Source organism: Trematomus bernacchii, unplaced genomic scaffold (genome assembly GCF_902827165.1).
Source record: "Trematomus bernacchii unplaced genomic scaffold, fTreBer1.1, whole genome shotgun sequence".
NCBI classification, from domain to species: domain Eukaryota; kingdom Metazoa; phylum Chordata; class Actinopteri; order Perciformes; family Nototheniidae; genus Trematomus; species Trematomus bernacchii.
This window is the reverse complement of record NW_022987409.1, coordinates 2,687,540-2,703,393: the sequence shown is the minus strand read 5'-3', so window position 1 is coordinate 2,703,393 and position 15,854 is coordinate 2,687,540. Positions and strand designations below refer to the sequence as shown.

The window sequence follows — 15,854 nt, the reverse complement described above, 5'->3', positions numbered from 1 at the left end:
TATCTCACGCACTCACGCCACACATGCCTTTCCTCACGCTAAGTTTTCGTGCAAAATAAATGTATATACATATAAAAAGAAAGTGAAGGAACAGCAAACCGAGCGGTCTACGAAATGAGACGGTCTTCTGGCTTAGTTCAGTAAAGTTGGAACGATATTGGGAGATTCGGATTTCACGGATCAATAACTCATGAACAAAACGTTATTCAGACACAAATGACGTCTCCTAAGTACCGTGGTAATGTTGACAACGAACTACAATCACATTTTGATCCAAAAAAGCCAATACGCGCCGTCCTCCGAGCTGGACACATTACATTGGTCCGCAGCCGGAGAAGAAACGAGTGCTCAGGGACCGTCTGCAAAGTGCAACTCCGAAAAAAGAGAATACAATTATATTAAATCACTATTATACAGTATATTACTACCAAACTCACCACACACATCAATAGTCTCCTGGTGGTCCTACTACAGCAGAGAGTTTTGAAGAATATGCTTTTGAATAATTTTGGGGAATATTTATAATGTAAAATCTTCAATAAATATGGCATCATCTTCAATAACTTTACTATTATACAGTATATTACTACCAAACTCACTATTTGCATTGTTGTTGTTAGCATCTGGTTAGCTAGCTGCGCTAACGGATATTAGAAGCTGTTTCTAAAACAAGGAGAGAGAGAGAGCTCTCTCCTGTCAGACTGAGAGGTTAGGGACTCTCTGAGTGTTTAGATAGTTAACTTTAGTCTAGTTATCTCAGTGGGTCTCAAACGGTTTGGTCACCATTTATGAGAATAAATGAAAAACAGTTATGAAATACTATATGACAGTAAAACAAGAATACAGTTTTAAAGGGAAGTGATTTGTAAAATATCCATAAAGAAAAAGAAAATATGTGTACAGTTCTGTTTCATATGGATGTTGAGAGATGTATCCATAGATCTCTTAATTTTGCTCTCAAAGTGCACCAGATTGATGAATTTAACTTCAATATTTTAATAAAAATCTTCCCGGGGGAGCATACCCCCGGACCCCCCCTAGAGAAGGTGAGGTCCACCGTAACACTGTACACATGAACGTTTATTTTTTCCGTTCACCAAAAAAAAAATCTCAGTCCAAGCTGAACTCAAAGGTTGGCAGCCCTGGTTAATGACATGAATTAATCTATCTGTGTACAGTAGGTAGCACTTGCCCGCTACTGTCCGAGTTTACACCATAGAAAGTTTATACAGCACTTTTCTCAGAAACTACCGTCAGAAAGTAGATCGTTAGTTACAAACGGGAACATTTCCTGGAATAGCTGCAGCCGGGGTCAAGCCACCAACAACGGAGACCGAAATTACGCCGGGCCTTAACCTCCACCGCTGGACGACGCTGAAGTTGGCTTCCGATTCAGAGCTTCTGATTCGGCAAAATGGGGAAGTTGATTTTTCAACATTTGTATTGAGAAAGTCACTGCAGAAGTCATGTCTCTCCATTTCATTTCTCGTCTGCATTATCATGTCTTCTTTTTCACTTTGAAACAACAATTTCAAGAGTGCATTACCATGGTAATGCGCTCTTGAAATAGTTGAAACTGTTGAAACTGAGTTTATACTGTAGATGCGAAAAAAGCAGCGAAATCTCCTGAGTTGCTCCTGACTGGGCTGCTGTGCAGGTCTACAGTATAAACTCTATGGATAATGGGGTAATGAGTATCATGCCTGCAAGCATTTGGGTGGTCAGGGGACTGCAAAGGTAGGAACATGATGAGGGCAAATGGTGGTAAGGAGAGGAAGAGCAGGGTCTGAAATTATGGCAGGTGTTAGTGGCAGATAAATGAAAATTATTTATATGTTGATAAATGAGACAAAGAATTGACAGAAAGCTTTTTATGAAAATGTCTTAGTATATAGCTCAAATTAAGAACAAGCACACTAATGGCTGAATTATGGTTCTTCTAACACAGGCCACAATAACAGCTCTGGATAAAGTCGGAGGTATGCAACTGGCAGAAGCACTAGGAGAGATCGAGTGTGGCCAGTTAGAGGAAAAGTAAAAGAAAAACAGTCGTTTTCTTTTGAAACAACAATTTCAAGAGTGCATTACCATGGTAATGCACTCTTGAAATTACCATGGTAATGCACTCTTGAAATTGTTGTTTCAAAGTGAAAAAGAAGACATGATAATGCAGAAGATAAATGAAATGGAGAGACATGGACTTCTGCAGTGAAAAATCTAATTTCCCTCAGTTGCATTTTCACAAATAGAATTAAGGTTTCACAACCTTATGTCTAGTGCCTCATGTGCTTGTTAGCACCTTTATATATACAGTCTATGGTTACCACCTGATGTTGTATTTTTTTAAAGATCAACTGGTCACAATTGGCTATGTGGATTATCTTGCTGCGGGATATTGTAAACAAATCAAAAACACGCGGAGTGGTTGTGCAGGAGAAATAGCTAGCTTAGTAGACCCGGTTTTTGCGAAATCGCAACCGATTTCAAGCATCTTTCTCAAAGGATTGCAAAACATGAGAGCAGCAGGAGAACGCGAAAAAAAGGGCAAATTTAGCTAACAACCCAGGTTTACAGTGCACACAAATGAAGAATTGAACAATGACATTACATGGCCGCAAATCGAAAACACAGTAGGCCTATGGGTGTGCTCATTTGAATTATTACATTAGTCAAAGTAGGGGAATTGTGGGACAGTGTATTTTTGGTATTTTATCAAATTGCATAAGTGTTTGTTTTAGCAACTTTCAAAAGTATGTTTGCCCCACTATTGCTCACTTCTCTATTTCCCTGTTGTAGAAATCTAGCCTGCCCATTTTTCATTGGACATGTTGCCTTGGTAAACACAGATGCAGGAAATAATATTTATTAAGGGTGCAATACATGTAATAGTGTCAATACCTGCTGGCATGGTAAACCACTAGTGTGACCATTAGCTGCAGGCACTTAGTAATACCCTTTGTTTGCCTTTTCTGTTGGAACAAATACAACATTACAATCTGATCATGACTTGTCAACATTGAGATATCTTTATCCTCAAGATACCAACATTTCTCTCTTAAACTGGAGCTAGTCTCACCTAACATATTTAATATGGCTTGAAACAAATCAGAACTGAATGTCTAATGTTTTTATTCCTCATGCAACCTCTTTGGCATATGGAACTTAAGTACATTTCATTGCAGGTCTACATTTGTTCCAGTAAGCTACTTTTGGAAATGAACACCGTCATTTATTCAGCCATAATAGGCCTATTTACCAAAAGTAACCAGATATTTTGGTCAACGTGACTAAACCTGAGACCTTTCCATTTTTAAAATGGCCCGAGTAATCAGAGCAGGCATTTACTCAGTTAAGAAAGAGCTCTGTTGTTCTAAAGCAGGATTGTCAGTGCCTTGAAAATGAAAGCTAATTCTGTTAATTTTTTATATTTAATTTCCAAATCACTATAATTTACTCGATTAATTTTAGCCTTTTCCATATATATGATTGTATATGTTAATTGGATGGATGGATGGATGGATGGATGGATGGATATATGTTAATTATCATTTGATCCATTAGTGGGGATAATGAACTCAAATACAAAACAGAGAGCTGGGGTCTTGAAACATTAGCCAGCTACAGTTATTGCATGTCAATGTGATGCATGATTGGTTTTATGAAATGTTAATGATGTCTAACTAGTGCAGACTTCTGTCCATGACCCTGGCTTGTAGATTAAGAAATGGGTTTGGTTAATATTATAGGCAATAAATCTTACTTTTCCCACTACCATTTATTCCTTCAAATTATATTCCTTGCTTCCAAAGCTGCAGAATGAGTTAAGTCTGGAGACTGTGGCTTTGTTTCCACTCAAGACTATCTGCAGCCATCTGATCAGCAGGGCAGGCAGCGAGACCCCTCACCCCTCTGCTAGAGAAAGACTTTATTTCTGCTGGTTCATTTACCCAAGAGGTCTTTGCTGTCGGGGCAAAAGGAAGATTTCATGTCGTGTGTGTAGAACAAGTTGGTCCCCCATAGTGTGTTTTGAACTCCAGAATCTAAAATAAAACACTTTAACCCCCCCTCCCATCAGCTAGCTACTTCCAGCTATTGTTCATCAGATGTTCCTGCTGCCCTCTTGGTCCAGTAGGAATGTCTCCTTTACTGAAGACGTCTTATGTGAACACATGTAAGACATTTGTTCTAGACAGTTCAGCTCCTTGTAAACTTCACCCCTTCCTTTTGTATTTTGTGAGCTATCATTCTATGGTTTGCATTTAGTGAGCTTGTTTAATCTATATCATGTGTCACCATTCATAATTAAGTTTATGTACCTCCTTTTATTTGTATATGTTACTTTCTATACTTATCTGTACTTGTTTCTGTCCTAGCACTGCTGCAACCGCCTTTCCCTATTGAGGATAAAAAAAAGGTGTATCTAATCCTAGTTGATAGTCTTGTCATTGTTAAGAGGCAATTCCGAAGTCCACAAGGCTGTGACATTGAGGGTCCAGTGTCAGAACAAAGTCCTCCACTTCATAAATTCTCACGTTTTGGATTCAATTATGCAGAAGAGAGCTAGCTTTTTTGTATCCTTTTTCCAGCCACCCTTATAAGAACAATTCTTTTTTTAATTTCCTCAAGTGATTTGACACAAAAGCAAACATTTGAATGCTTGATTTGTGACTCTTTTGTCTCAGAATCTCAGAAAGCAAAATTACTCTAACCCGGGATGTTTTAAATAGTTTCCCATGTATTCATGTGTCATTTCACTCCTTTCCTGCTACAGGAATGGGAGAGTGATGCTCGACATTTCACCACTTGTGCTGTGCATCACCCACAACCCCACCCAAGGTCCAGTCCCCAAATTGTTGGCTGTTGAGTCCTAACGTGGGCGGAAAGGTGAGGGCAGGATGTTCTTATTTACAATGCCGCGGCAGCAGAGTAATTGTTGTAGTGATAAAAGAAAACAGTCTGCGGCACATCCACACACTGCAGGGTACTGCTGGACAAAAGAGGCTTATTTACATTGATATAAAAAGCAGCATATCCTGTTTCTGTAGTTAAAAATACATCCAGCAAATATTTATTTTAAACACCTTGTTTTATCTGATACCACAGATTGTTTAAATGTTACTCCATTTCCTCTTGAGACAAGATTACTGCTGTAACCTTTAACCTCAGCACACAGAGGGTTGATGTTATCAAAGGCTTTACAAACAAATGTCAGTGAAACATTGAGTTTAATTATCTACTTCAACTAACTAACTGTCATTTCGAAACAAGTCTGACAACAGATCAATAAGGTGAAATTGATATTCATGCAATCACAATTGAAACAATGTTGTAATAAATCCCATTGAGGTTCATTTTGGAGTGGAGTTTTCTACTATGAACATATATAATCACTGTGATTTTAATTATTACATATTTGTTATGGTTTTAATATTACATAGTTATCCATCATGTAGGCTACAGGTCTGCCACGTTGTGTTGCAGGATTGCTATAGATAATCATTACTTCTCATGAACTGATCTCCTTCTCACTAGCCTGAAGAAGGGAGTTTGTCCCCCCCAAATGTGTGACGTTGCGTCCTTCCTCTGTGTCTCCATAAAACGTGCCTCACGCATGGACTGCAAGTGGTGCACGGAGGCGAGAGGGAGGAGAACTTGTCTGAGGCGCGAGAGAGGCAGGAGCTGATTGATTTGGTTGTGTGGGCTCTATCAGACAGCGGTAACAAGCAGATAAACCACTCACTCGACTTTTATTTTTCAACAAACATTGAATTACATCAATTTAACTTTTGGGGGAATTCGAGAGCACCTGCACGGAGCATCCAGCGGTTCCTCCGTCTCCTCTCTGCCGGTTCTGGAGTCCCCAGCTGCGCAGGAGAGCTCCCCTGCGAACCGCGTCATGGGATACAGCTGAACCACCGCCGCTTTTCGCGTGTAGCCTATACCTGAAGCTTTTTGTGGATTAACAACACGTTTAAGAAAAAGAAAAACAGACTCGTTTATTTACTCGCTTTAAGAAAAACTTCATTCAGTCACTCGGGATTATAAGCCTTTGCCACGGACTCTTATCACTTTATTTCTAACGCACGGTTGGGGTTTTGGTGGAGAGTTGCAGGATGGGCTCATCCGACTGCTTCAGATGGGCCGTTGTCATCTTGTGTTGTTCATCACTCACACATGGTAAGATGTCATTCATACTTATAGAGATTTGTTATTTATGCTTATATTGTTTTATACAAGAGATAACAGCGCTGTTTGATTCGTTTCAATGAATGGCATAATATTTGACGCGGTCAGTCATTTGGAGGAAAAATAAAGAGGGTGGCTTATTTTTTATTTATCTTAATCATTAATAATTTTAACTGAGCTCTTGAGTTCAATTATCTGTCGGTTTTTTCCATTTTAACATTTGATCAATATGTTTCATTGTTTATGGATATATACGTACAATACTACAATTGTCATGTTAGGAACATTAAATGACCACTGTTAATGCTGTTAATAAACGGAGCTGCAGTCCTCAAACACACCGCTAGAGGTAGTCTCAGCCCATTGTAACAGGAGCATTTCAAATGTTCATAAAAATGTGTTGATGTGACAGGTAATTGGTGGCCTGATTTTTACATTTTTATATTAGACTGGTTTAATTTTGACATTTGATGTGGTTGTTTTGATTTGTTTCTCAGATATTCTGAGTCAGCCTTTTGTTCAATATTATGAAAAACGTTTTTCCAGCAATTGTTATCTGTGAGTGAACAGGATTAAACATTTTGGGAGGAATGTGCCTGTTTCTTCAGACATTATAATCAGCTTCATTGTCTGTATTGTCACTCCACAAAAACAAGGTGGATGTTCCTCCACCTTGTGGCAGGTCGAGTGTGCCACTGAGATAGCCTTCCTCACTATTCCCAAATAAACAGCCCATCCAAACAAAGGAAATACCATTCACCTAACCCCCCCCTACCCCCCATACACTTTTAGCCTATGAATCTTTGTCCGAGATGTTTCCTTCACTGTCCACTCACAAAGCGTGGGAAAGACACAAGGAGGAAGCGGATGTAGGGGCAAAAGGCAGCCTTGAATTGTTCTGGCTCATAAAGGTCACGGAAATGTGACACGCTACCTGAGCAAAGATTTCTTCCCGGTACTCCTTGTGCTCATATTGAGCTATGTAAAAAATGCATCCAGAAGACAATGGCAGGGTGGAAACGAGAGTGTTTTTTGTGCAGAAGATCTACTGACTGGAAGAGCCATTAGTTATTGATGGGGCATCACCTTTTTTATTTTCATGTTGAGCTGTGTATCAGTCAAAGTTGGCAAATAAAGCACAGGGCTGAGCAGAAGCACAGAAATCATGGTTAACCACCAACATTTGATTTAATGTTGCAGCCTGTCACTAGTGGCAGAAAGTCATTATATTACAGATATTGACCATTCTACTAAGAGACATTTTACCAACCCTTATATATTTTAAAACTGTAATTATATGATGTTAGTTGATGTGTTTTATAGAAATCGGTAACACTCTGTTTTAAAGATGGTCTGCCCTATGGTGTTTTGCTAGTATTTCACTTGTTGCTGTTTCTTTTTGAAAAGTGACCACAGGTCAAGTGTTTTGTTTCGTGACCTTTTGACACCCTTTTAAATGAAGCATAACGGCTCAGACTGAGAGAGATACACTTTTTACTGCTCTTCACGACATGATTATTGCCTTTCAGATTTATTTTAGTTTGTCTCTCTGATGGTCAGTCTCTCTTGGCTGTGTGCGTATCATTTGTTGTGTGATCCAAGCATTACTATTGATTCAGTGAACTGTGTCTGTGTCCATGTAGTTTCCGTCAATTATTTATTGTGTTGTAGTGGTGAATTTTTCAGCCACATTTTTTATTTAAACCTGAAAGCGTATTTGTCGATGAGTTTTGAGGATTAGTCAACCCTTTTTCTTTTGTGTTTTGAAGCCGAATTAGGTGATGTTGTGTCTATTTTTTCCCCCGAGTAATTTGTTTCTTTCCTGCTCGGACACTTGAGATGGAGTGTAAAATGGGAGTGACAAGAGGTCAACCAAGTGCGGTGGGAACTCATTGCTCACTGGCGGTATGTCTGGGTTCATGGAGGTAGCGTAAGAAAAACAACCGTACACTCACACTCACCTGGATTTACCAGCAGAGCAGAAAAGGTCATTCCCTTACAGAGGGATATAACTTAACAAATTGCTTTGCGTGGCTGTTCTTATAGGATAATTGCCGCATCTGGTCCATACCAGGCATATCCATCCTGAGCCAGCAATATATTTTCTTTGAATCCTGCATGAGATTTCAATTTCAAGGAGCTTCTGTCTGCCTACAAGTCTTAATCGTGCGTTATGGAACAGGATTTCTCTGGGTTAACCATTTTGGACTCTCATGCAGGCGATTCCTGTTTGTTGGCTCAACTCAACTTTATATAACCTAGAATGGCCACCCAACATGGCCAGATGTTCCTTTATTTTGCTTTTTTAAGAGGAGTCTGGGGCATTAATGCCTCCAAATCTCTAATGGCTAATATACGGCTAATAAAAAAGGCACTCTCCCAAACTGTTGTCTTAACCTTGCAGTAAGCAAAGTGGTGGGGTTTCAGGAAGGCGGTGTGTGAGAGACACTCCAACACACAGCCAGAGCAGTGCTAGCTTCTCCTTATTCTGGCAGGTGATCCTAAGTCCGGTCAAGTTTTTAACTTTGTGTCGTAAAATGTTGTTTGTCTTGAAAATATTATTGTCTCTTATTGTCTTAATCTTACCGTGTATTGGCTCTCTCTGCATTTATTTGTCTGCTTTTATTTACTGTATCTATTTATGTGACTGCAGTGAGAGATGCCAACGAAATTCCGGTATACCGATGTATGAAAATAAGATATTCTGATTCAGACCAGTTTCTTAACAGGTGGTATCTCCATTTAAACCAATACCCTTGAACTATTGAGAGATTATTTGATCATTGGTTTCCAATTCCTATGATCTAAAGGCTAACAGATTGCGTGCTATCCATTTGCTATTTACTATAGGACAGGAAGCTCACCTTGACACAGATTGGCCACTCTTCACTACTATTTTGCTCCTATCGCCATGGACACAATACAACCAACATGACTCACCAAGAGTGACCCTGCACTCTTTTGTTAAATTGTAATTCGTTCTCCACCCTTTCTATGCCTTTTGTTGTCACCGAGTGCAAGGAATACATTGGCAAGGTTAAACCTGGGAATCATCATGCTGTATTGTTACTTTTGCCTTGAACATGCCCAAAAAAGATCTTCTCTTTAGAGACTTGTGCTGTTTAACAACGGCACAGGAAGTACAGATTAAGTGTACTCTGCTACAAAAAAGGGAATTTGCACAGTATGGAGAATAATGTTCCCTTTTTGTATTTGCCTGTCTATTTCAGTGACAGTCCAGTCATCTCGTACAGTAATAGTGGTTTTTATTACCCAACATCAGGCATGTGATTTTGTTGGCATGCAACAACAGCAAGGATTATGACATATTGCCAACAGTTACTCCAGATCATACTGTCCTTTCTTCTTGTATTTATTTATTGCAGTTTTTGTAATGTTTTTATTTCACTGAGTTTTAGTATCCTCAACCTTTAGTTCAATAAAGTTGTCGTAATAGTAACTCTGTGCATTTATTGGATTAAAGTACTAAAATAATTGGATGTTAGTTTTCCAAATATTGTTAGAAGTTAAGAAGTGAAATATAGCTGTAACGGTACGTCCACACGGCAGCGTGCGTTGAAGCTTGCCGGTGGGCGTGTCTGGCGTGCGACCAGCAACCAATCACATTGATATCCCTCCAAGCACGCGGTTTGATTGGCTAGAGCTTGTACTGGCATATGATTTGATTGGCTGGCGCTTCCGTCGACGCTTGAAAAGTTGAACTTTTCTCAACTTTCGAATCGAGCAACGGAGGCAAAGCGTGACGTCACCCCATTCAAAGTGAATGGGAAGCGTCTCCGTTGAAGCACGCGACGCTGCCGTGTGGACAGGCCGTAATAGCTATCAAGTGCCATACAGTAGTTGTGTTCAAAATCAAAACGTCACCATACTAAATCATAATACACCAAAATCAAGCTTTTTTGTAATTATACATTTAAAAAAAGTTGTCCTAACCCTATAAACTTAATGAAAGGTAAACAATGAGGAAAGTCTGGAGAATGATGAACCCCTGGCTTAGATTGAATGAAAACACTTTTTTTCAATGTCTTTTCATTGTTATGATGCTTTCAGACTAAACATTTAAATGGTGTTTTTCAGGGCAACAAACATTTCAGAACATTTTGGAGTCCTGCAATCCAATACTGTTTGAATTGTTTCTATATTTCCTGACTGGTAGTGAACCCACCACAAGTGTTTTCCAAACACTGTGTCCTGTGCCACTTCCTCTCAATGCCAAGTGAGGACAAGGACGTGTAAATGTGATCCTGTTCTAATCTGAGTTAACCTGGCCCCGTCTCAATAATCACTTGAGACTGACCCAGAAGTCTCTCTGCCCCCCTTTCTCTCTCCCTCAATCTGTTTGTTTCATGCCTGTCCTCTTCTTAATGGCTCTTAATGAGAACCAGCTTCGGGGCTCTTTGAACAACACAGTAAGCACAATTTCTGGCATTTTTCAGGCTGGAGGAATGCAGCACACAGCTGTTGGGGGGGGGTTAGGGTTGTCAGGACGCTTGCTGAGGTCAGCATTGGGCAGGCAATGGGGCAGGTTGGAGATTTGAGGGTGTTAATGTAGAGAGACAACCGCAGGATACCTTTTTCAACTCTTTCAATGGGGCCCCTGCTGATTAATCCATCTGTAGTTTGTTACTGAGGAGAATCGGGGAAATATTGGCCATTTTAAGAGATGAGCTACCTGCCAGTGCAATTCAAGGTCAGGACGATGTTTTCAGTTGTTGTTATTGGTGTTGTGTGTTCAAGCAGATGTCAGGATTCCTACATGTGTGGATTTTTTTTACATCACAAGTCAAACAACTGACTTGTTGAACGTGCAGAAATTAGTGTTGCAGACAGCACATGATACATTGTGCTTTTTGTATTACTATTTGTGTTTAACAGGCCCCAGTGGTCAGTTTGATTTACTCTTTGCAAAGTTCTCAATTCCAGCATTTCAATTACATGACTTGCTGCCAATTTGCAGATGTGAGGCAATAACACTGCAGTTAAAATAATTGTCACGGACATTCATGCGTCATTTCTCGATAAAACAATAAAAGATAAGTATCAACTTGTGAATTGCAGATTCTGGGATTGTTTATAAGGTCAGGAACTTTGATTTGTATTAATCTAATACACAGCTGAAAACGCGTGTTATCACAGCATGAAACAGTATGAGCAACACCCCTTCCCCTCTGTATAACTTTGGACAATAAAACAATGATGTTCAAATATTTTAGAGGAAGTCGATATTGAGTGCCACTGCCAACACTGGCACCGCCGGCTCGTTCTTAACACAACAGCTGTTCTGAATAAATGAGAATGACTGTCTGTGTGCATGTGCGCGCATTCTTAATAGCAGGTGTGCTTGTGTATGTGTGTGTGGTTTCCCAGTTTTGTGTGCATATACCATGTTTGATGCCTTACAGTAAGCTGTTGTGCACCTCTATTGTCTTTCTTGATTCTGTGCAACAAATAAAGGTTTCCCAAAAGGCCGGGACATTGGGAGGGTCAACTTAGTAAACTTGTTTTCCGACCACATTGACAAGCTGTTTAGGGAGCTTGGTGAAAAGAAGGAAATCACATATGGAACTGTGACAGCTCCTGGACAGCAGTGAAGTTTCCTATGTTGATCTCTGTTAGAGAGAGCTGGCTCGGGGCCACCTTTAAAATCAAACATTTCAACCTTGGATTTTCCCTTGTGATAATGTGATAATAGCTTTAAAGTGCAAGGTCGTTGATGAATAAAAAAAAGACTTGTTCCTTAGAGAGGAAGGGTGCAACCACTAGAGCAGAGTGAGCGGTTGATTAGAGGAAACGCATGCAGAGTCACACATCAGGATCTGAGCTGCTCCCAATACCCTCCCCTGTCCCCCTCTTTTCCACCTTTTTTCTTTCTTTCTTACTGTCTGCTCATCCCAGACTGCCTTTTATTCATTACCCTGCAATTCCTGCCTTGTAAACATCCCCAGAGCTCTCACAGCGGACCATCACCATTTGCACAAGATTCATGCACATTTCCTATTGTGTTTTTCATTTTGTTTTTGTTTGTGTTTGTGTTCAACAGGACATTTGGAAAGAGAGCACTCACCTATGATTCTGCCCTCTGACAACACCCTCATTCTTCATAAGGATGGTTTGTTACATCTCACATGCAGGTATGCCACACACCGATTTATGTCAATGCCAAGTGAACCAAAACAGCATTTAAATCAATGGTAAATGTAGCTTTTACCTTGTAGTGTAACGTAACTTAGTACATGTACTTAAGAAATATATTGTAGTTTTTACTCCACAACATTCTTTTGAAAGTTATAGTCAAGAGTTATTACTCTAATATTTTAGATGCAAAACATGATAAGCTTACAAATTCTCACTCTTAAAATTACCCGGCATTATGTGAAATATTTGAATCAGCTCTACCTCAACCAGCTATAACATTACAATTCTCAGTACATGTTATTGCATCAGGAAGAAATCTCTTATTACATCATACAGTATTAATACAAAATGAATGGGCGATTTTTCCACATTAGGTAGTATTATGTTTGATCATTTTGATAATATCATACTTTACTTATTTAAAGTGTCTCGATCTAAAGTAAAGTATCTGAGTACTTGTTCCATTACTGAATGCATCCATTGATGAGTATTTCAATTCCTGATTTGAGCTTCAGGGATAGTGGGACCATTTGTTAAGCATTTTTACAGCCTTGCATCATTCTGTAGGCCTGGGAGGAATGTTCAGGAAGTCGTGGCTATCTAATGTAATGCTTCCCTAGAAGGCCATGTGCTAAAACGCCTGGCCCATACGGTACTGTGTTGTTTTTCTGTCACTGGATCAGAGCTTGAGGTTGCTTGACCCAAGATTCTGCAGTCGAACGCAGTGGTATGCAAGAAATGTTTGATGTTCCTCTGGGATCCCTATAATGACTGTTTTAAAATGGATGCTGTGTGGAAAGAATGTGTTAGCTGAGCACATCATTCAAGAAGCATGTTCCCATGTGAAAGTTCAAGTAACTGGATGACTCAGGATTAACTCAAAATAAACTTAAAATGAACTTCAAGTCAAAAAGTCCCAATGGGAGAAGCAGCCACTGCCATCCTAAACCAAAAAGCTGACTTAATTCCCAGCTGTGACACTTTTCATAATATATCTGAATGCAGTGCTTGTTTTTTCAGAGAACAAATCAGCATTAATGTAACGTGTGAAATCCCCAAATAACATATTAGATGGTACATTTATTTTACAAAAAAGTGTGAGAATACCTTTTTTCTTTTCACAAATCATCCTCAGTGTTCAAACTGTAAGCCAACTGAGGACTATTTTGTTCTTATTGTTCATCTAATTCTGTCTCTCTCTGTCTTCTTCAGAGGCCATGGCCCACTGCAGTGGAGACTTGTTGACTCCAATCGATCGCTCTCATCCGAGGAGGTGAAGGTGGAGTCGTGTGATTCCCGACATCACTCTCACTCACACTGCAGCAAACTGACCATCACAAGTTTAATAGCTAATGACACAGGAAGGTACAACTGTGAATACTCCAAAAATGGTTCAGCCCACTTCACCTCGATCTACGTGTATGTCCAAGGTGAGACCTGCAAAACCGCTTTGTCCACTTCATATTAAAGGTCCTTTTTATCAATTACAGTCACAGTCAACCAGTGGGAATAAGAGAGCAGGAACATGTGGAGCTGAGAATTTAAGTCATTTTCCAGCATGAGAATAACAAAGTAATGTTTAGAAATGAAAGAATTGGTATATAAATTAAAACACAGATAAGACACACACTTCTTTCCTTTTTGAATTGAGTTGTTTTCCTTCCATCTAGGACTGACGGTGTTTGTTTTTGTGAAAGTCAAGACTCCTGATAAAAGAGGTTTTCACAGGGTGATTATCATCTGTTGACGCCAGTGGAGTGGTGTGGTGTTGAACTGAACTCCCTAACAGTGGCACATGAGGAAATAGCTAATGAGCAAATCTGATATTTCCTGAAACATACAAGAGCTGGGAGAAAACCCACACTGAATTAGTCACCGAGAACAGAAGAAATAGCGAAAGAATTTAAAGAAAAGCGAAAAAAAATAAAAGAAAGGAAGTCTCAAAGAAGATGCAAGGAAAGAAAAAAGATTGTGTTTGGCAATTGTATGACTGTATAGTGATTTAATGCAGAAAACTGGTTTTAGTCCTCATGCAAAAACCCAAGAGAGAGAGGAAGTGGTTTCTTTTGTACTAGGGTTTCTTCTGAAAGTGGAGGGTTGAGCGTGATTGCACGGGAAGCCCTGGTCATTGACTGTGATTTCCTGCTCTGGCTACTGTTCTCCGAAGTCTCCCCTAAAGCGTCACATGACACCAGTTACAGCTACAGTGCCATTTAAATGAGGATTGTGCTGACATCTTAAGGAGAGCTGTTCTGGAGGGCTTTTTAGACACTAACACTGTTGGTATGAAGGCATTACATATAGTGCAATCATAACATTTGTCTAAGGATGTGAAATATTTGTAGCCAATGCAGGCTGAACTAAATACTGGATGCACTTTGTTACCTCTCTTTGAATGTGGTTCCCAGTTGTTCCCTAGTTGGCCTGCTTTGCCTGTGTTTAGTCTAACCCTTTCTTTTCAAAGGCGTTCAGCTGTTTATTGCATAATTTCCCGGCTTACTTGTTAAATAATAGTTCCTTTATCAAACCACTACTGCTTGACCTCACACCAATCTGTGTGGTCTTGAAGTTCCCATAGCGGGCCTGTGATGGCTGGCTGTACAGCAGGAACACCACTAGACTGATTACCTCTATCTGTGCTCTGCTGCCTTATCCGGTTAGAAAGAGCTGATGCGAGACTTGATTTCTTTGTTGGTTGCCCTGACAATGCCCTGATTTCATTGCAATGCTAAATTCAGCTCTAGCATAACAGGTTTTTTTCAGAGTTCAGAATTTGCTGCAAAACATGATTATACCAAAAGACAAATATAACAGTTCTCACTTTTTTTGGGGCATCTTTTTGTTCCTCAGATCCCGAGCAACCATTTGTGGAGCCTCATCCCTCAACACCTCTTGTCTTGGAAAGCTACAGGCACGAGACCAGCCTCATACTCCCCTGCAGGACCACCTATCCCGATATTGAAGTAACACTCACAGCGGTAAGGCTTCACAAAGACATTCATTTCACAGCTTCTGCACAGGACTGCTGCAGGTTAAGTTGTTTTACTGTGCTGTATGTATTCAAACCCTCTATGTGTTCCTTAGACCTTCTTGGACTTTGTAGTAAATCGCACAGTACATCTTCTGACAAAGAAAGATTGTTATAAATACCACAGCAAGGTATCCTTGCTTCTTATCCTTGGAAAACAAATGTGTTCCCACTCACGCTTAAGGCGTCTCATAGGTTCTCACACCCTGTGTGTGTTAAATCACTCTTGCACACAGAAACAGACAAGGGACAGTGGCTTGTCTGAGAAAAGCTCAAGGGCGGCGAAAGGAGTCTATCGGTCTGCTTCCTGTAAAAGCAGGAAGGTGCTCCAAGAGTGCTTTTCTCAGAATAGACCCTTAGACTAAATTTAGTCCCCCTTCTCTTACAAACATCAGGAAATGCAGTAGAATAACAGTAAACACGGTGTCAAGCACAGGAGACAACAGGTAACTCATCATGAGGATGGCAACCCTTAATACCAGAG

General features: G+C 39.9%; 1 protein-coding gene across 1 annotated transcript in view; it reads left to right on the top strand.

Annotated features, from left to right (window-relative positions):
* Positions 1 to 5,651: 5,651 nt before the first annotated feature.
* Positions 5,652 to 15,854, top strand: part of kdrl (kinase insert domain receptor like) — a 47,673-nt gene continuing 37,470 nt past the window's right edge. Inside the window, exons 1-4 of the mRNA XM_034137739.1 lie at positions 5,652 to 6,177; positions 12,248 to 12,338; positions 13,555 to 13,772; positions 15,193 to 15,320. Of these exons, the coding sequence (XP_033993630.1) occupies positions 6,114 to 6,177; positions 12,248 to 12,338; positions 13,555 to 13,772; positions 15,193 to 15,320 (501 nt within the window). The 5' untranslated portion in view covers positions 5,652 to 6,113. The remainder of the gene's footprint in view (positions 6,178 to 12,247; positions 12,339 to 13,554; positions 13,773 to 15,192; positions 15,321 to 15,854) is intronic.